The 22,294-nt window shown below is 49.0% G+C and overlaps 1 protein-coding gene across 1 annotated transcript; it reads left to right on the forward strand.

Annotated features, from left to right (window-relative positions):
• Nucleotides 1–6,904: 6,904 nt before the first annotated feature.
• On the forward strand, nucleotides 6,905–8,747 carry LOC149369539 (uncharacterized). The gene is made up of 2 exons (XM_089575877.1): nucleotides 6,905–7,948; nucleotides 8,733–8,747. The coding sequence occupies exons 1-2, from the start codon at nucleotides 7,046–7,048 to the stop codon at nucleotides 8,745–8,747; spliced, it is 918 nt and encodes a 305-aa protein (XP_089432003.1). The 5' UTR covers nucleotides 6,905–7,045.
• Nucleotides 8,748–22,294: the final 13,547 nt, after the last annotated feature.

Here is a 22,294-nt window from a genome sequence, read left to right on the forward strand (position 1 = left end):
CCGGAGCCCTCTGCTTCGGTGTCTCTCACAGCCTGACTCCCCTTGGAACATAGCTTTTATTTTATAGCTATATTTTTCTCATGTCGAAAAATTTCCAAACTAAAGCGCGTTGGGTTTTCTTTTTGATCGGCTCACTGGAACGTCTCGTAAATGAAATAGCCACAAAAGCTCGCGAAAGTTTGTAAAGCTCATTTCATAACCACATCTATCCCTCCTCGCTTCTTCAGCCTGGTTGTCATGACAAGTGTTGATCTGTAAGTTATCACGTGGTTCGCGTTATCTTCTGCTCCACCAGTAAGAGTAAAATTCAACCGGTCTTAATTGGCCATTGATCGTTCGTCATCCCAAAACATACCAGCACACTATTAGAAATGTAGTCGGGAAGAGCATGTTAGTTTAGGATGATTATAGTCTTCAAACACACACCGTGAAATACCCAAGCCTTTTAGCTTTTCGTTTCTGCTGAAAGGCGACCAGTTCGGCTATGAGTTGAACCTGTGAGATCGCGTTCACTAAAAAAAATGTCATCCCACTGCTTGCTAGGCAGCTTTAATGTTTATACTTCGTGAGCGCCAAAATATAACTGATTAAAATCATGTGGGAATGAAAAGTAGTCCATTACGCGCGCATGCGGCACCTTTTATTTGGCTTTCGGAACTTCCGAGTTTATCTTTGCGCACCTACACGAGATCACTGTCCAAAACATGGGCCTGGCGAGCACAACTCTTAATCACTTCGTTCTGGGTTAAAAAGAACCAATCTTCTGTAAGCCAAACTGTGGTTTCAGAACCTTTGTCGGCCAGGTTCTTATCCGTCTAGTAGCAGTCTACTTGCTCAGAGTGAGCAGCATACCTCAAGTGATACTGTGAAACGGTCCGGGCCGGGCCAGGGCTGGGCTTCACTCCGGGATTCACGGGCCGGGCCGGGCTCGCTAGAGCGATAATTTAGCGGGCCTGGGCAGGGCCTGGGCTTGAAGCCGCGGGCCTGGGCCGGGCTCGGGCTTCAGGTCTCGGGCCCGGGCCGGGCTTGGGCCTCAGATTTAGGCCCGTGCAGTGCTCTATTCTGAAGTGCCGGTGACGGACGCACTCGTCAGCTATGACTGGGTGCAGTGCGCCAAACTGCAGCAATCGCACGGGAAACGGCAAAGCGTTTTACGCAGTGCCATGTGGAAGGTCGGCGGCCGAAGTGCGTCGGCGCCTCAAGTGGCTTTTGAGAATGAACCTCTCCTGTTTGCGGCTGTGAAAGGCTTACAGTACTGATAAATAAATAAAAATTTCTAACATGTTCCAAGATCTACCAGTGCCATCACAACCAACATTTGCTCGTTTCGACAGCGAAATCAGAATTGCATTGGTAAAAACATGTTTCATGTGTCGACATTTGTTTACCTTGAAGAAATCACTAGTTTTTTTTATCTTACAGACATTATCAAATAAGGAACACGCAACGAAAATCTTGTTTGTCTAGATCTTTCACTTAGTGTCCTTTTATGGATACTAGTTTGAGCCTATACCTGTCCCTCGAAGCAGTATTTGCAGCATATCACTGCATTGAAATTGTACAGAATTTACAATCTGCATCTGCAACTTTTTGGCCCTTCACGAGGGCAGGCTCTGCTTACTCTACTGCTGCTTCGAGCCTTCTGTAGTGATGGTTCGAGGTGAAATATAAGGGACAATGAATGTTCAAGAAGCAAATTCCATGCAAAGTTTTGCTACATTTCGATGCCAGTCTCACCTGCATAAACATTTAATTTGCCTATGCAGCCGCTGCGGTGGCTTAGTGGTTATAGCTCTCGGCTGCTGACCCGAATGACGCGGGTTCGATCCTGGCCGCGGCTGTCGAATTTCGATGGAGCCGAAATTCTAGAGGCCATGTAATGTTCCCTGTCATATCCTGAGTCGCTTTGGGCAGTTAAACCCCCCTAAACCATTTGTCTGCCTATGCTATAAAGTATTGTTCTTAGTAAAAATGCCCTTAAAAACCATCTGACAAAGATTAAGTGAGAGATGTGACGATAGGATAGGCAAAAATCGCATGTAAACAAGTGTCGCAAATCTTGATGCCGCGAATAATTTCAGCTAGAAGACAGAAAATCAGCCTATAACCTCGGCTTAAAAAAAATCCAGGAGTCGCGAAATGTTTTGACACTGCGAACTAAGCCGAATCTACGAAGAAGGAGTACAAAAATGCAAAGCAGAACATTAAATTAGCTTTTCCGAGCAATAAGGATGAAGCAGGCAGGAAAACCTACCACAGTAATCAACAACTATTGCAATTTAATAACTCAGGTGAAACGATAGTGCTTTTCGATCAAAAATGAGGAAAGTTAAACAATATCTACGTGTAAGAGTACTTTCAAGGTCCTTTAAAGATCCGTCCTATCACTGCATTTAGCAACGGGGTACATTTTGTGAAATGTGTTAGGCAAGCAAATGAGTGTTAATTTTTTCGTTATGTCAGACTCGCGTCGTTCAATGCATTCCCGTTGCTTTAGTCTGCTTGCCTACAACAAGTTGAACAATTATTTTAATGTGGTTCTAGAAAGATGCATTTTCGTATTTTTCGCGCATAACTCGTACAGAACACGCGGCGGTGCTAGTTGTGAAAAAAAGTAATTCATCGCTATACTCTTTTTGTTCTTAAGACGTGCACGCAGCAAGACAGGATGGGACAGACGCTGCCTCATGGAACGGAACTGCTTGTTGTTATGAAATTACTGGTTCCAGAAAGAAAAAAAAGAAAACTCGCAGGCCGTTTCCAGTCTTTTTTCGTCAGTTTGTCATGGTTACGATTTGCTGTTAGCCTTTGGCGATTTTTGTTTCGTGCTGTATGCACACCCTCCGCAAATCAGATTAGTTTTCAGCGTTACGTTTAGAAACTTGCCTTCAAGGCAATCTATTTAAAGGAGAAAAAGAATAGCCCAAGCGCCCTACACAGCGAGGTACGCAGCCACTGTACGTACGAGAAGTGGCTTTCCCGCACAGCTTGGAACATGATGGCGGACCTTCGCGCAACTCTCTCCCGCAGCTTGGAACATGATGGCGGACCTTCGCGCAACTCTGCTCCCTGCGGGAGCATATACAGGAACTCTAAATGTCGGCAGAGAGCCCCGCCATCTGGAGTGGCAAGGGAAAACGCAAGAACGAACGGGGAGACCAACCAAAGAGCATGGGCGTTCGAGCCGCTCCTGCCCTTCCAACGGCACGCACTAAAACAAAACAAAACGAAACAAAACGGGACGCGCAGCCTAGGCCACTGCCCTCTCGCGGAATGTTCGTAACACATGTACAAAAAAAAGGCGGCAGCGTGCCGAACTATACAATATTGTTTCTGCTCAAGGTCATTTGTGGAGAATGATTCTGCCCCTAAAAGAATTGTATGCCCAGAGCGAGTTTGATTACAGAGTGGCACTGAATGACAGCGCTGTGTTGTTCATTGCATTTTTTTTTTACACTGGTGTGGCGAACTCGGCTTGTTGGTGAAGGTCCACACTTAAAACAGCTCGAAAGACTTGACAAAAGAAGGAGACAACAAAAGCGCTTGTGTTGTCCACTTTTTTCGTCCCGTCTTTCGTGCTGTTTTAAGTATGAACCTTTTTTCTAGTTCCTTGCTCCTTAGATGTTTCGTGTTATAGTGTATTAGCTATGCGCTCCGAATTGACTCTTTTCTCATGCTTCGTTGCTTATGTGTGTTGAGGTGCCACTCTTATCTTAATATTTGTAGATAGCTCATGCACATAAAAAATCAAATCATCGTAATAAATATCATATGAAAACAAAAAAAACAGTCCTGGCGGAGTGGGAGCGTCGCGTCTCGCATGCCGGCGACCCTGGTTCGATTCCCACTTACACCACAATATCCTGTTGGTTTTTTATTAATTCAGGCGACTCCAGTGTTGTATCTGCACATTAACGTAACCTTAAAGGTTTGTACGCGAGAAGTCGAGCTTCGCTCCAACACATATAGCCGGAAACATGAGATTCGTGACTAGACTCCCCTTGCGTTGTGCTATAAGAGCGCAGCGCCTCTGACTTTCTCACGAAACGTTGGAAGCTGGCCACCAATTGTATTCTAAAGGTCTTGAAGCGCTGAAACCAGGGAGTGCAGCACCAGTAATACGCTCTGAGCAGTTGGGAATTGCAGGGCCTGTAGCAGAGGGCGAATTGCATTGACCACAGTCCTAAGAATCACGAGGGCTTCGCCTTGTTCTGGTAGCCCGTATGTAACAAATGTTGAGCCCTACTATAGGCGCTTATGCTGAAGATGCTCATTAGGACGCAATGGTGGAAGCGCTGGCCAAGCATCCGCGAACGATGCGGTCTGTGCATCCTTGACCATAGTGCGCTGACAAGACACACTTCGACGTGGTAGCATGGTAGGGGGTTAAGGAGGTTCCAGGGGCGTGTCGATGTGGGTGCTTTTTGGAGAAGTTTTTGTGGAATTCTTTATACAGCGAGAAGGCTTTTATCGAACAGTCGCAGGAGCTTCCCGGTGCGTGGACCATTTGCTTCAGGACGCTATTTGCTCGCCAGGACCATGCTTCAGGACGCCAGGCTTGTTTTTTAAACGCGGGCAATCATTAGACGACGTGTCAAGGGACCCGTTGCCGTTAGAACACCTATGAACATGCTCGTTACAGCACTCAGAGCTGTGAGTTCCGGTATAAATGGCCGCACGTCATGATGAAAACGGCCTACCTTCAGGTATGACGGAGGGGTGTTGCCTTTGTACAGAATCTTCGAACAGCGCCAATTGCCCAGATGTGAGACATGCATAATTACGGTGATCTCGTTTGCCTGTCTCACGGGTACTGTCAAATTATAATTTGAATTTCAATTTCAATTTAGTTTATTTCGCATTTTTTACAACAGTACAAAAATGCGAGGGCAAGCAGCAAAAAGCTGCTGATTAGCAGCTTGACGAAGGTTGCTGCCCCTATATTTGGCAGGTTGAAGGGCGTGAACATACAGCTTTTCATTGAAACAATTAAAGATATGTGGATTAAAAGCAGAGTAGATCACTTATACATATCTTGTAGACATTCTCATTGGACACAATCAAGCTTACTATTCATAGGCGTACATGGGAAAATAATACAAGCAATAAGACACAGCTAATAAGACTATTGGACATACATTAGTGCGCATGTTATGCACTGCAATGCTACCGAAGCATTTGGCATGTTATGTAACACATAATATACAAAATACACACACTAAAAAATGCACCGTGTTCATGTTGCTGTATCTCACAGCAGAAAAAAAAATAAAGTTACGTGAGACTTGACACAATGAAATGTAAGGGAAACCATATAAAGCCATCATTAGATGAAGGACACAGAAATTATCGATGCAATCGGAACGAACTGTCATTTAGTTCCAGAAGTTAATTACATTTCGAGGTTAAGTTGCAAGATCTGTGCTAGAAATGAGATATTTTTTCCATTCTTTTCATGAGATATTCTTTATATCCAGATTCACATCCTCTACATTATTTAAGTTTTGGAAGACAGTTCGTTATCCTCTTGCACCCTTGGTTAGTTCTAGAAAATGGCAGTGTCCAATTCTTTCTGTGTCTGATGTCGTAGGAAAGTTGCTAAGTTTTTGTCAGGTTGCACAGTTTGAGAAAGTAGTTGAGAGGATTTTTCAAGCTGTGTTGGTATTTTAGCAAAAGGCTGAATTCGTATATTCGTGATAATCTCGTCGACATCATGGATTACGACGGGAAAGGACTTATTTCCGCGGAACGGAATAACTGTACATAGTGATAAACCTCGGAATTGAGCTATGGTCCGCAGTGGCAGTCAAACACGAGGGTTGATCGCTTGAGGCGGCAGCATAGTAATCTCGTGCAGTAGCCAGTGAAGGTGATCTGTTCACGCGGCCGTGTTTTGAAAATCTAGGCCTGGCCATATTAATTTCATTTCTGCAGCTCTAGCTGGCTTGGGAGAAATAGACAGTTTTTTTTTTCGAGAGAGAGCGCACTAAAAGCCGTTATTTCCTGGTGTGTCTCGGAGTAACTCGGGTAAGCTCGAGGCGCATCGCAGCAAGTGCAGCCGCCTGGATATAGGCTGTGAAGATGAAGGGCGAGAGACATGGTTACCAGCACGTGCAGATGCCAGATAGCATAGCCGGAGATGAAGCCGCCGTAGGGAAGTGCAGTGAAGCGAACGAAAAATCGCGGGTGAAGCCGGTCGTTCGACAGGTTCTAAAGCCGAACGACGTGCATGGCGAGCTAGACAGCAATGCAAAAGAACAGCGCCAACGTGAGTCAATCAATTCAGTGAACATTGCGAGGTGGCAAGCCGACGCTGAGTGGTGAAGGTAGTACAACCTTGCAAAACTGGATGCGGAGACTGAAGAAGAAGGAAAAACGCAAAGACGAAGGAGGATTAACACGTTTTGGCGGGCTAGTTGGTTAAGCATCTTGATGAAACAGCGCGAACGAAGACGAGCACAAAAGACAAAAAAAAAAACGGACGACACAGCGCTGTGTCAGCGCTGTGTCGTCCGTTTTTCTTGTCTTTTGTGCTCGTCTTCGTTCGCGCTGTTTCTTCAAGACGAAGGGGGAAGAAAACGCGAATGATGAAGTTGCCGGAGGAACTAGCAGTATATAGCCAAGTACAGGTGGCTTCGGAGACTGGCAATGAGAGCAAAACGATCACTGAAATCGAACAGTTTTATCACAAGTAGAAAGGCGAGAACTGCAAGAACGTCTGAGTGCTGGTTTATAAAAAGCTAGAGAGAGATCAACAAAGATAAACAAAGGCAAACGCGTTAGCTCACCTATTTCGCATTCAGCTGAACTATGTAAACTGCGAGCAAAGTTTTTAAATATAGTGTTGTGTCGGTATCTGGGGCGCGACACGTGCGTGTACCGCTGTGTGATAAGATATCTGTCTGTTCTGCGCATGTGCCGGGCTGCTGAGTATATGTATATATGCGTGTCATGTGCTGTACTCGGGGGGAGTTTTCTTTCGAGCTGCCAGTATGCAGCACTGTGAATAAAGCCGTTTCGTCAAGCCTACGCCTGCTTACTGGGAATGCAACAAATTGGCGACGAGGATGGGATTCAACCCGAACTGAGAATGGCATTCGCAGTCGGCAAGCTACCGGAGTTTGATCCTGACAGCGGCAGCTTGGACGTCTTCATCGAGCGCTTCGAGTTGTACTTCACAGGGAATGGAGTGGCCGAGGAGAAGAAACTGCATCTGTTCCTCAGCGCCATAGGAGAAAAAGCGTATGTGACGCTCCGAAGCCTGCTTCTTCCAAAGACGCCCAGCAACTCAACTTACAAGGAAGTCGTGTCGGCTCTGCAGAAGCACTACACTCCGAAGCGGTCTGTGGTGAGCGAAAGATATGATTTTAATCGAAGGAAGCAAGGACCTCAAGAATGTGTCGCGGAATTTGTGGTGAAGCTCAAGCAAGCGGCAGCCTCATGCGACTTCGGCAGCTTCCTGGAACAAGCCCTTCGGGACCGCCTGATTGCTGGTCTACACTCGGAGGCGATACGTTGCCGGCTGTTGGCCATGACCGACACCGAGCTCACCTGGGACCGTGTTTGCAGCGTCGCTACGGCCATGGAAATGGCAGCGAGAGACACAGTGGCAATGATGTCGGAAACCAGTGGGGAGCACGCGTCAAGCGGCAGTGATGTCCTCTGGCAGAGCAAGTCGTCGACGGCGTACAGCTGTCACGCCTCCGACCAACCAAAAAGAAAGGATACGACTCAAAGGACTAAATCGAATTGTCATCGATGCGGTGGGCGGCACGCACCTGTAAGTTGTCCGTTCTTGAACAGTGTTTGTTTCAAATGTCAAAAGAAAGGCCATGTTGCTAAAATGTGCAAAACTAGAGTTGTGCATCAACAAGAGCAGGAATCGTCGGACAGTGAACTTCTGACCCTTTGCCACACCGACAACCGTGCGGCCAGTCCTGCCATTGTAGTCAGTGTGCAGTTAAATGGGGAAAACGTACCCATGGAGTTGGACACAGGAGCAGCGGTTTCCGTAATGTCGGAGGCAGAGTGCGCGAAGCACTTTCCAAACACCGAGCTCAGGCCAGCAGACGTCGAACTGGTTACGTACAATGGCACGCCTATTGATATCAAGGGGATAATTGATGTTGTAGTGAAGTACTACGATCAGTGTTTTCACTTGCCTCTAGTAATTGTTAAAGAGATGAAAGGCGCCAGAATGCCTACGTTGTTTGGCAGGAACTGGCTGAGTAAAATCAAAATTCGGTGGAATGAAGTGATGCATGTGCAGCCACTGACGAAAGAAATGCCCTTGATGACCTTGACCGAGAAATACCGCGAAGTGTTCGAGCCTGGCTACGGTTCGATAAAAGGGTTCAAGACGAGCATTGTAGTTAAGGAAAATGCGTCCCCTGTATTTGGTAAGGCGCGATCAGTGCCGTATGCGCTGCGAGAACGGGTTGAGCAGGAATTGGCTAATTTGGAAAAAGCTGGAGTCATATATAAGGTGCGCCACAGTGCTTGGGCGACACCACTGGTGATTGTTCCAAAGAAAAATGGTGAGGAGCTTCGGCTGTGCGGTGATTACCGAGTCACGGTAAATCCTGCAATTGAGGTTGACCAGTACCCGCTCCCTCTACCAGAGGACATTTTTACAATGTTACAAGGCGGGTCCGTTTTTTCAGTTTTAGATTTGTCGAAGGCGTACTTGCAGCTCATTCTGCCCTCATGCTCGACCTCATGTTCCGCTTCAGGTACGCACCGGTTAGCGTGTGATGTTTGCTCTAGTTTGCGTAAAAATGCAGCTAAAATTATCTCATGGCTAATACAATATTGTATAAAGTCCACAGATCTCCCTATAGGTACAAATCCAGGGGTGGCTTTTGTTGTAATGCTACTCATAAAAATTAAATACCTAGCTTACACTTTGTAGCTTGTTGACTTTGCGTACCTGCCTTGTTTAGTTTTTGCGGCACCACTGTTTCAAAGATACCTGCCAATTGGCTCCTTTCTTTTTATTAGGAAAAAAAATGCCGCTTCATGCTGTTGGGGTTTTCCAGTTTCCATTTACTTATTTCTCTCGTTTTCAGATGCATTCAGCAAACTGTCTGCAATTTCTCCAATCAATCAAACACAGTGCTTTTTTTATGCATTACATTTATGGACCGCAATATAGGGTTTCGATGAAAGTATTCTTTGTTAGAAAGTGCTGTAAAGCTGTAATGGACAGCGCGGCCGAGGGCAGGGTTGCATGGGAGGTTGCAGCGACGTAACGATCACAGCATGTGAGACGGCCGCATGTGGCTCAAGTTCTTATCTAAAGACTGCATGAATCCAGTCGCAAAGAGTCCCAGCAACCATGACGTGCACGCCTGGGCGTTGGTACTCTCTCGGAAATTTGTTTTCAACACGAGGTGGCAGCTTCGGCAGATGCGCTGCTCCCGTGAGCTCAGGAGCAAAGAACACACGTCCTGAAGCTTTTGGACTCTTGTTGGAATCCACAATTGTATAAGACATTTAGAACCCCGTGGAACATCAAATTCAGACTACCCGGAAGTAATTGTACCGCGTAGCATCGCGATTGCATATACATAACGTTGTGAGAGGTAAACAAATTCGCCCAAAGCCCAAAAGAGTGAATGTCAATGAACTCGCAGAATGCTATTTAAGAATACAGATTTCGCTTTTTCAGACACCTCAGCATTTCTTGATTTGCCTTAGACTCCTAGCTTGACTTAATAAATGTTTGTGTAGTGTGTAGTAGTGGAAGATTTGAAATATTGTCACGACCAGAGGAGCCGTGAAGGTAGACGTCGGGAAGAACCCAAGACCGGGAGCCTTGTTTTAATTATGGAGCCAGCTTCCACGACACAGAACAGAACAGCGCGCCACGAGAGCCCACCGCCGCTTCGTCGTCGTCTTCGACTCAGCGCGGAGGCCGCGCGGCGCGTTAGGCGCGTGGCATTATTCCCCCCGGCGAAAGCAAACATCGTCTCGATGTGGAATGGGGTATGTACAGTGAGGGGAGGAGGAACAAAAAAAAAAGACTGGGGGTGAGGTGAACTATACAGTGCGCGCTAGATGACATGCAGGGAGAGTCAAATTCACACGTGGGGTAAGGGGAAAAGGTACGAAACAGCGTGAACACAGCGCTCAGTCACGCGAAAAGTACGGCTTTAAGCGGACTACATGCACGATTGCAGGCCGTTGACGCTGAGGGCCGGCGACCACAGTTCCATGGGGGACAACCTCGTAGTTGACGCTGTTCAGGCGGCGCAGGACTCTGTACGGGCCAAAATACCTATTTAAAAGCTTTTCGCACAATCCCTTGTGGCGGACTGGTGTCCACACCCACACGTGGTCGCCCGGCTCGTAGTGCACGTCCCTGTGCCGAAGGTTATAGTGTCGGGCATCGGCGGATTGCTGGTCCTTGATGTGCAAGCGGGCCAGCTGACGGGCCTGCTCTGCTTGCTCCACGAAGTGGCCAGCTTCAGGGGGAAGCTCTGCGTCGCCGTACGGCAGCATGGCGTCTAGCATCATGCGGACCTCTCTGCCATACACGAGACGGAACGGGGTGAGCTGGGTGGTTTCCTGCGTCGCGGTATTATATGCGAAGGTGACGTATGGCAAGACATCATCCCAGGTTTTGTGTTCAGCGTCGACGTACATCGAGATCATGTCCGCCAATGTTTTGTTGAGCCGTTCCGTTAGACCATTGGTTTGGGGATGATAAGCTGTTGTTGTCGATGAGCAGTATGGCTAAGCGCTAAGATGTCACGTAGGAGTCGGGCTGTAAACGCCTTGCCTCGGTCAGTAATGATGGCCGATGGGGCGCCGTGTCTAAGCACGATGTCGTGCATAAAGAAGTGGGCAACTTCGGCGGCAGTACCTCGCGCAAGGGTCTTCGTTTCAACGTAGCGGGTCAAGTAGTCTGTGGCGACTACGATTCTCTTGTGGCCGGACGACGAGAGAGGAAATGGCCCCAGAAGGTCCATGCCGACTTTGTCGAATGGTATTTGTGGCGGCTCGATGCACTGAAGCAGTCCAGGAGGCTTGAGCGCGGGTTTTTTCCGCCGCTGGCATTGCCGGCATGTCCGGACATAATGCTTGACACTTGAAGTTAGGTTGGGCCAGTAATAGTTCTGCCGGATTCGGGATAAGGAGCGGGTAACGCCAAGGTGGCCGGAAGTCGGTTCATCATGGCAGGCAAGGAGGACTTCATCCCGCAGATCAGGCGGTATGACGAGCAGGTAAGTTGTCGGACTTGAAGTAGAGTTCTTTTTATAAAGCACCCCTCTCCGCAGGCAGAACGACGATAGTCCACGAGCTAGGTTTCGTGGTATTTCAGGGCACCCACCTTAGAGATGTTCGATGAGCAGACGGAGCTCGGCGTCGGCACGCTGTCTGGAAACGAGCTCAGATGTGCTGACCGCTCCAAGGAAGCTATCATCGTCGGTGGTGTCTTGCGGAGGAGGTTCGACGGGAGCGCGTGACAAGGTATCAGCGTCGGTGTGTTTCCGGCCTGACTTGTAGGTGACGGTGAAATCGAATTCCTGCAGGCGTAATGCCCAACGTGCTAGGCGGCCGCAAGGGTCCTTTAAATTTTTCAGCCAGCACAGCGAGTGGTGGTCGGTGACGATACGAAACGGTCTGCCATAGAGGTATGGGCGGAACTTGGCGGCGGCCCAGACTACCGCTAAACATTCTTTTTCCGTGGTAGAGTAGTTCAGCTCAGCACGCGACAGTGCGCGGCTGGCGTAGGCAATTACTTTGTCGACACCGTTTTGCCGCTGAACTAGAACGGCGCCAAGACCGACGTTGCTCGCATCCGTGTGCACCTCCGTATCGGCATCTTCGTCGAAATGTGCCAGGATGGGCGGTGATTGGAGTAGGCGTCGTAACTCGTCGAAGACAGTCTGTTGTTCGTTGCCCCAGGAAAATGACGTGTCATCACGGGTTAGGAGCGTCAGAGGGCTGGCGAGCTGGGCGAAGTTTCTAATGAAGCGGCGATAATAGGAGCACAGGCCCAGAAAACGTCGGACTGCTTTTTTGTGGGAGGGGACCGGAAAGGCAGCAACGGCAGCAAGCTTCTCTGGGTCAGCGCGGATTCCGTCAGCACTAATGACGTGCCCGAGGAACTTCAATTCGGTGAACCCAAAGTGGCATTTTTCTGGTTTGAGGGAGAGGTTGGCGGATCGAACGGCTTTGAGGACAGTCCTGAGGCGGTGCAGATGTTCCGTGAGCGTTGCGGAAAAAATGATGACATCGTCAAGATAAACAAGACAGGTCTGCCACTTCAAACCGGTGAGAACGGTGTCCATCATTCTTTGGAACGTGGCAGGAGCACAGCAGGGCCCGAATGGGAGGACGCGAAATTCATACAGCCCGTCTGGTGTAATGAAGGCGGTTTTCTCACGGTCCCTCTCATCAACTTCTATCTGCCAATAACCACTTCTGAGGTCGACCGAAGAGAAGTACTTGGCTTGACGAAGTCGGTCGAGGGAGTCGTCGATACGCGGGAGCGGGTACACGTCTTTCTTGGTCACACTGTTCAGCTTCCTGTAGTCGACGCAGAACCGTAGTGTCCCGTCTTTGTTTTTCACGAGGGCGACAGGAGACGACCGCGGACTGCTTGACGGTTGGATGACGCCGTCTGTGAGCATCTCTTCGACCTGTGTTTGAATAGCATCTCGTTCACGAGGGGACACACGATAGGGCTGCTGATGGATGGGTCGGGCTCCTTCATGCGTGATAATGCGGTGTTTAACTATCGACGTTTGGCGCGCTTTGGACGACGACGTGAAACACGCACCAAACTCCCGCAAGAGGTCCTGGAGTTGCCTCTTTTCAGTGGGTGGAAGGCCAGGATTTATGTCTACGCTGGTGAGCGCTTCGGCGTCAGCTCCAGGTGTGTCCTCCGCACAAGCAAAGCATTCGGCCACTTCCTGAACATGGTCGACGTAAGCGATGGCTGTGCCACGGAACAGATGTCGATGTTCGTTGCAGAAGTTGGTGACAAGGACCTCTGTACAACCGTCATGAAAGGATCCAAGGCCTCGTGCCACCGCAACCCCCTTAGTGAGTACGAGGAAGACATTAGGCTCGACAACCCGGAGTCCCCTAAGTGGCTCGTCGCAGGTAACTCTCGTGAGAATGCTGGCACGTGGTGGCACCGTAACGTTATCGTCGGCGACACGCAGGGCGGACCGAGAACCCTGGTGCGCAGGCTCTTCTGTGGCCATTGCGGTAGATTGGTCATTTTGCTTTACATATTTCTGTAGATTGCAAACTGCCACGCCGCTGCTGCCATTTGTAAACTGCTACCATTGTGATTTTTGCTGCAGCTTGCCTCGCAGTATCATGTCCAAAATCAGCTAGGAACTAGCGCTAGCACTAGATGAAATGAAGAAAGAAATCAGGGCTAAATTTAAGGCTTTCAGGGAATCCCTTGAACGCGATGTTCGCAATGCGCTCAGAGAAATAAAAAACCATCATGTCATTCATTAGTGAGAAATATGACGAGATGAAGGATGACCTCAAGAGCACAGTCGAGGAGAATAAGGAATTGCGCGAACAAAACGCAATTCTAAGAGATCGCTGTGATTCTCTTGCTTCCAAGACCAATTGTGTGAAGCACGGCTGGTACACTGTGAACAGTACTCGCGGAATGCAAATGTAGAAATCAAAGGGATACCTGTGAGCACAGATGAAAACTTGCTTGAAATTTTGGGAGAACTTGGTGAAAAAGTGGGCGAAAGTGTTTCGCCTTCCGACATTGACGTATGTCATAGGGTAGCTGTTCATGGAAGCAAAACAGGAAAGTACATAGTCGCACAATTTATGCATCGAAGGAAGCGAGACGCTTTTCTTGAAAAGGCGCGAAAAACGAGGCTGTCATGTACAGACCTTGGTTTCCAGGAGACGGACTCTGTGTACGTGAATGAGCACTTGTGCCCAGATCGCAAGCGCTTGCTGGGGCTTGCTGTCAGTAAGAAGCGTGAGTCACACTGGAAGTTTGTCTGGGTGCGCGGAGGCCAGATCTACGCACGGAAATCTGAGAACAGCACGCTGCTAAAGATAACTAATAGCAGTGACGTGGCCAAGATGACCTAGGAAGTTATCTTTCATCATGGATTCCTATCACTTGCTTGCTCCAGAACAGTTAAATAAGCTAGCTAGCACAAACGCCTTAAAACTTTTTCACTTGAACTGCCGTTCGATAAATAACAAAGCTGAAGAAATAGAAGCCTTGTTATCTGTTTTTAAATTTTCTTTTGATGTAATTATGTTCACCGAGACCTGGTATCAAGATGACGCAAACTATTTAGTTCTAAGTAACTATACACATTTTGTTCTTAATAGACCTGGGCGCCGGGGTGGCGGTGTGTCGTTGCAGATATTGAACACACAACCTGCAAAAGAAAACAAACAATTCACAGTTTCTACCGCAGATATTGAAATCCTGACAGTTGAAGGTGGGAATGATGTATTTGCCGTTCTGTACCGTCCTCCTGATGGAAATTTGAGAGGGTGCCTAGACGTTCTCGAAAGCCTGTTTGATTACGTAACAACAAACCAGCAAGTATTATTTTTATCGGGTGATTTGAATGTTGATACGCGATGTCATTCAGCAGCACAACAAGAATTCATAAGCCTACTAGATGCATATGGCTTTTTAAATCTTATCGAAGTACCTACACGCATCACGTGCTCCACATCTTCCTGTATCGATATTGTAATCACGAACACCGAAAAATGCGAAACAAAAGCTGGCACAGTACTATCCGACTTAAGTGACCATCTCCCTGTTTTTGCCTTCGTCCCAGCCGAACGCCCTTATCAAGTTCCCGCAGCACCCTCTCCACATTTTCGACGCGTTGATATCACCACACTTGACCGTTTTCGTTCGATGTTATATGACACTAGTTGAGACGATGTGCTGTCTTTAAAAGACGTGAATGAGGCGTATGATGCATTTTTGTTCAAAGTTAAAACTGTCTATGATAAATGTTTTCCACTAGTCCGTCCGCGCAAACGCAATCCAAAGAAGCCGTGGGTTACGCAAGAACTGCTGCGCAAAATAAGGACCAAAGAAAAAATGTTTGCGCAATTCATGAAATCACGGGAGCCTTCCAAGCTTGAGAAATATAAGAAATACCGAAACCAGCTGAATAGAGAATTGCGAACTGCTAAGCTAAGCTATTTTAGTAATGCATTTTCGGTGGGGTCCAATAGAAGTGTTCACAACCAGTGGGACCAACTGAACAAATTACTAAATCGCACCTCAAAAACAACTATTACGACAATAATGAAAGATGGTATACCAATAGGTGGGGAGGAACTGTGTAATGAATTTAATAATTACTTTGTTAACATAACCAAAACGTTATGCTGTCCCTCCGACACACCTGTGGGTTACGCGTATAATACACCATGTATTCCGGAATCCCTGTTCATGTATCCCACTGATGAAGGTGAAATAGTGACAGTGTTTAGGAATCTAAGAAATAGCAGAGCTGAAGATAAAGATGGCTTTCAGATCAAACCCTTCAAATTTGCAGTTGACATACTAGCTCCAATACTAATGCATATCTATAATCTAGCCTAGAATCTGGCGTGTTTCCAAAAGAAATGCAGGTAGCAAAAGTGGCTGTCATTCACAAAGGTGGTGCAACCTCAGATATGGCTAACTACAGGCCTATTTTCATTCTTCCGATATTATCCAAAGGTCTGGAAAAGATTATTTATGTGAGAATAAATACTTTTCTAGTCAAACATTCAGTTTTATCAGAGAGTCAGTTTGGTTTCAGAAAACAAAGGTCCACGGAAACGGCACTAATTAAGCAAAAAGAAATAATAATAAATGCGTTTGAGGAAAAGCTCCTTGTACTAGGAATATTTGTTGATTTTTCCAAAGCATTTGACCTGCTTAATCATGCTTTACTGGTACATAAACTCAATAACTATTGAATTAGAGGTAACAGCTTATCTTTAATTGAATCATATCTGAAATATCGTAAACAAATGGTCTCCCTTAATAACACTATATCAACCTCGCAAGCTATCCTCTCTGGTGTACCACAAGGCAGCATTCTGGGCCCCCTATTATTTAATATTTACATTAATGATATATTTTCTGCTCCCCTTCCTGTCAACATAATAGCGTATGCAGACGACCTCACAATGTTTTCCTCAGGTAACACAGAAAGAGACCTGCTAGAGCACGGCAATAAGTTCTTAGAATTCCTGCGTCAATGGTCCTTTAAGAAGTACCTAAGGGTAAACATCACGAAGACCAAAGCAATAATATTCCGAGCTAAAAACAGAATGATGCGTGCAAATTTTGACCTTTGGTTAGGAAACAAAAAAATTGATGTCGTGCCAGCTGTGAAATGTCTTGGTGTTGTTTGGAACGAATCACTTAATTGGGATAAACATACTGAGAATATCTGCGCTAAAATAAACAAGATTAATGGCATCCTATGCCGCCAGAGGCACACACTTCCGCCTAGAGTTAAATTATTAATTTACAATGCATTTATATTGCCACATATAACTTATTGTCTCGTGGTCTGGGGGACAACAACCAAGCAAAACCAAATGAAAATTCTAATGGCGCAAAAACGAGCAATTAGATTAATAGCTAATGTGCCATGGTGTACTCATACGGTTTCCTACTTTGCAAGGTTCAGTATCATGAAACTCTCAGAGTTATTCCCATTCAAGTTAATCTCTATGTATAAAAATGCTGTTTCAACTAAGAATGATCTCCTCTTATCAAGTTTCAACCTCATTCGTTCGATTGCATCTTATAACACACGGAACAAAATGTCATGGTCCGTACCTTTCTGCCGCACTACATACGGTAAGCAGTCAGTGACATATAGTCTACCACACTACCTCAATATTCTGCACAAGAACAACATCATACTTGAAAAGATTGGTTTGGTTGGTTTGGTTTATGGGGTTTAACGTCCCAAAGCGACTCAGGCTATGAGAGACGCCGTAGTGGAGGGCTCCGGAAATTTCGACCACCTGGGGTTCTTTAACGTGCACTGACATCGCACAGTACACGGGCCTCTAGAATTTCTCCTCCAAAGAAATTCTAGCCGCCGCGGCCGGGATCGAACCCGCGTCTTTCGGGTCAGCAGCCGAGCACCGTAACCGCTGAGCCACCGCGGCGGCATATACTTGAAAAGACTTCACGGCATAAATTAATAACACTTATTCCTTTGTTTGAATGTGTTTGAATGTGTTCCTTTGTTTGAATGTGCATCATTTTGACATCATGATTAGAACATATATATATATATATATATATTGCCACCTAGCTTTGCCAGGTGGCGCATAGCTGCTGACGACGACGAAGAAGGGCTCGCGCCGTGTGGAATCTGTCGCCCTTGCTGCCCCAGCTTGCGTGGCCTTGTCTGTCTTCGCACTTGTTATTAAAGCCCCCCTTCGTCAACAAGTACGTTACAGTTTGGTGGAGGTGCGGGGTACCCGTGAGCCCATGCAAGAGACCCCTCCAGGCAGCCGTCGCGCCAGCCCTGTACCACTCGACACCCCGGTACACCGCTTCAGTCGGAGGATCCAGGGACTGCCTTCGGAGGTAGGACTAGTAGAGAGCGGCGCCATGGAGACAGCCGCTCCTTCTCCTCTGCAAACTGCCGCTGCCGCGCCATCTCACTACACCCTGCAGACTCCGCGGATTCCCAAGACGTTCCGTGGGGAACTTCTTGAGGATGTGGAGGACTGGCTCCTTCATTTTGAGCGCGTAGCTGCGTTTAACCAATGGGACCACGCAGCCAAACTCCGGAACGTTTACTTCAGCCTCGAGGATGGTGCTCGCACCTGGTTTGAGAACCGAGAGGACGTTTTAATCTCGTGGCATGAGTTCCGTCGTCGACTGCTGGAGGCCTACACAAGCGCTGATCGTCGTGAACGAGCTGAGCGTGCACTACAATCTCGCACCCAGCTGCCGAACGAAAGTGTCCAGATGTACGTCGAGGACATGACGCGCCTTTTCAGAAGAGCTGACCCGGCCATGCCGGAAGACAAGAAACTCCGGCATTTGATGCGTGGCGTCAAAGAGCAGCTTTTCGCAGGCCTCGTGCGCAGCCCACCATCGACCGTTGCTGCATTCCTTACAGAGGCCACAACGATGGAAAAGGTGCTGCAACAACGTTCTGCGACCTACGACCGGCCCGTGCATGCTGCTGCTGTCACCGCATCGTTTGCTACCTCCGGGAGCCACCCTGACGATCTGCGTGAACTTATTCGCACCATCGTGCGTGAAGAGGTCCTGAAATTTTGCAGCCCTTCGCAGCCAGCGCTAGGTTCGATTTCTGCTCTTGTTCGCGAGGAAGTGCAACAGGCGTTCAGGGCTCCTGCTGTCGAAACACCTCCCCTACCAGGAGAATGCCACCGCCCCACCTATGCTGAAATTGCGAGGCGCCCGGCTGCGGTTTCGCCACCACCGTTTCCGGTAACGCCTCCTGAGCCGCGGTCCTCAGTGCCACCAGTGCAGTATTTCGACGATCGCCGAGCGCCCTTGCGGAAGGCCGATGTCTGGCGCACACCTGATAACCGGCCACTCTGCTTTCACTGCGGAAAACCAGGACATCTCTACCGTAACTGCTCTTATCGACGTCTCGGTCTGCAGGGCTTTCGAGCCGATTCACCCAGACCCCGGTTTGGCCATCGGCCCCCTGCCATTGAAGATTTCCTAGCGGAACAGCGAATTTCAGCCCGCACGCCGCATCAGCCGCGCTCATCGTCTCCGAGGCGCTCTTCCCCGAACCCCCACATCTCCTCGCGAGCACCACAGGGTCGCTCGCCCAGCCCTCGTCGGGAAAACTGAGACCGGCGACCTTCGGGGGCGAGGTCGCTGGGAGTCGCTGCGCTGAAGACCTCCCGTCGCCGCCGCTACGTTCCGACCGTGAACAGATGGCACCGTCATCCGACCTAGACAGCCCCGTTTCTTTGGACATACCTGTTCTTCTCGACGGTCACAGAGTCAGTGCATTAGTGGACACCGGGGCCGACTATTCAATTATCAGTGATAAATTGGCGACTCTTCTGAAAAAAGTGCTTACTCCATGTTCTGTGGTGCATCTTCGTACAGCCGGTGGTCATCTCGTTACCCCAAAATGCATTTGCACGGCTCGCGTTCAGATTCATGGATCTACGTTCGTCATCAGTTGTGTAGTTCTGTGCAATTGCTCCCGCGATCTCATTATCGGCATTGACTTTCTGCGGGAGTATGGTGCTGTGATCGACCTCCGCCACCGAATCATCAGCTTTTCGACCAGTCAAGCCACCCACCTCGCCGACTCTTGCCACCGCAGTGCCGCCCTTCGAGTTTCTGCTGACAGTGTCACGTTGCCGCCACGGAGCAGTGTTTTGGTTGAAGTCGCCTGCAACGACTTGCATGACGCAGAAGCAGTCGCCGAGGCTAACTGTTCACTCCTGCTTACTCAAGGCATCTGTGCCGCTCGCAGTCTACTAACGCTTCGTAGTGGCCGATCTGCGGTGCTGGTCACAAATTTTTCTAATGAATACCGACATCTTTTTGCAGGAACCGCTATTGCTTCTGCCGAACCTTTTGTCGATACTCCTGTTTGTTTTGCTTCCGCGGCAGCCGGCACTGACGAGCCCTCCCTTGAAAACGTCGACATAAACTGCCACCTGCCTCGGGAACAACGACTGGCTTTGGAGCTTCTGCTGAAGGAATACAAGCCGTGCTTCGCTTCTTCCTCGAAGGTTCGTCAAACACCCATCACGCAGCACCGCATCATCACCTATGACGACGCTCGCCCTATACGACAGCAGCCTTACCGTGTTTCTGCTAAAGAACGGGCAGTTATTCAAACCCAGGTTCAGGAAATGCTTGATGATGGCGTTGTTCAACCTTCCCAAAGCCCGTGGTCTTCGCCTGTCGTCCTCGTTCGGAAGAAGGACGGCACTCTCCGGTTTTGTGTCGACTATCGTAAACTGAACAGTGTGACCAAAAAGGACGTCTACCCGTTGCCGCGCATTGACGATTCGCTGGATAGATTACGGCGCGCTAAGTACTTCTCATCTATTGACTTGAAGAGCGGCTATTGGCAAATTGAAGTAGATGAACGGGACCGCGAAAAAACCGCTTTTGAGACTCCAGATGGCCTCTATGAATTCAAAGTGCTTCCTTTCGGTTTGTGCTCCGCCCCGGCTACGTTTCAAAGGATGATGGACACCGTCCTCACAGGCCTCAAATGGCAAAGCTGTCTTGTCTACTTGGACAACGTCGTCGTTTTTTCGGAAACGCTTGATCAACATCTCCAGCGCCTGCGGGCTGTCCTCGACGCTCTCCGCTCGGCTGACCTTACCCTGAAGCCCCAGAAGTGTCATTTCGGTTACGAAGAGCTCAAATTTCTGGGTCACGTTGTGAGCGCTGAGGGAGTGCGGCCGGACCCCGAAAAGACTGCCGCCGTCGCGCGCTTTCCCGTTCCAACCGACAAGAAAGCTGTCCAGCGCTTCCTGGGTCTCTGTGCGTACTATCGGCGCTTTATTGCGGACTTTTCCACGATTGCCGAGCCGTTGACGCGTCTCACCAGGAATACCACCTCCTTTGTCTAAACCTCTGAGCAACAGACCGCTTTCTCTACGCTCCGCCAGCGCCTTCAAACATCTCCCGTTCTTGCGCACTTCGACGAAGATGCCGATACCGAGGTTCACACCGACGCCAGTAACATCGGTCTTGGAGCTGTCCTTGTTCAACACCAAGAGGGCCTTGAGAGGGTTATCGCCTATGCTAGCCGTACTCTCTCCCGCGCCGAGAGCAATTACTCCACGTCTGAAAAAGAATGTCTTGCGGTCGTGTGGGCCACCATGAAGTTTCGCCCTTATCTATACGGCCGCCCATTCAAAGTCGTAACCGATCACCACTGCCTATGCTGGCTGGCAAATTTGCGAGACCCATCTGGACGCCTGGCACGCTGGAGCTTACGGCTCCAGGAATTTGACATCACTATTGTCTACAAGTCCGGCCGCAGACACGAAGATGCCGACACACTGTCGCGTGCACCAGTTGATCCTGGCGACGCAGCGCCCGATGACGACAGCGGATTCCTTGGTACGCTCACCGCCTCCGACCTGCTGACCCGGCAGAGGGCGGACTCGGAACTTCGCCCTCTCATTGACGGCCTTGAAGGTAGCGATACGGCTATACCTCGCCACTTCTCTCGACGTCTTGGCTCCTTCTGTTTGCGGCAAGGCCTCTTGTACAAGAAGAACTCGAGAGGCAACGATAGACCTTACCTTCTGGTCATTCCAGCCGATCTCCGAGGTGACGTTCTTTTCGCCTGCCACGATGAGCCCACATCTGGCCACTTGGGTTTTTCACGTACGCTCGCCAGAGTGCGGAACATGTACTACTGGCCTGGACTTTCTGATGATGTCAAACGCTACGTTAAAAGCTGCCGAGAATGCCAGCGCCGGAAAACGCCACCACTTAAGCAGGCGGGTTTTCTCAAGCCCGTTACAGCCCCTCGCGCTCCGTTCGACCAGATCGGTATGGACCTCCTCGGCCCTTTCCCTTTGTCGCAGGCCGGCAATAAGTGGATCATAGTTGCTACCGACTATTTGACTCGCTACGCCGAGACCAAGGCGATCCCTCGTGGCACAGCTTCCGAAGTCGCGGAGTTTTTCATGCACAACATCGTCTTGCGACACGGTGCCCCATCGCACGTCATTACAGACAGGGGGACGGCGTTTACAGCGCAGCTAATCGACCACATCTTTCGGCTGAGCTGCACAACGCACCGCAAGACCACAGCCTGCCATCCGCAGAGCAATGGCTTGACCGAAAGATTGAACAGGACCCTTTCGGACATGTTGTCCATGTACGTAGATGTCCAGCACAAAACTTGGGATGAGGTCCTGCCGTATGTCACCTTCGCCTATAACACCGCCCTGCAGGAAACTACGCGCTTTACACCGTTCCGCCTTGTGTACGGACGTGAAGTTCAGAGCATGCTTGATGCCATGCTCCCGTGCCCAGAGGATGACCAACTCGACCCAGACGCCCAACAATTTGCCCAACGTGCTGAAGAAGCCCGTCAGCTGGCCCGCGTGCACATCGGGCAACAGCAGAGCACCGACGCGCGCCGTTACAACCTTCGCCACCGACAGGTTGACTACAAATCCGGTGACCAAGTCTGGGTATGGACTCCTGTCCGTCGCCAAGGCTTGTGCGAGAAACTGCTCTGCCGCTATTTTGGCCCTTACAGAGTGATCCGGCGTGTGAGTGACGTAAACTATGAAGTGGTTCCGGACG

Source organism: Amblyomma mixtum, chromosome 1, assembly GCF_055824585.1.
Source record: "Amblyomma mixtum isolate Tamu chromosome 1, ASM5582458v1, whole genome shotgun sequence".
NCBI lineage: Eukaryota > Metazoa > Arthropoda > Arachnida > Ixodida > Ixodidae > Amblyomma > Amblyomma mixtum.

Coding starts and splice junctions, on each gene's coding strand:
- LOC149369539 (XM_089575877.1), top strand. CDS start 7,046: ATGCAACAAATTGGCGACGAGGATGGGATTCAACCCGAACTGAGAATG.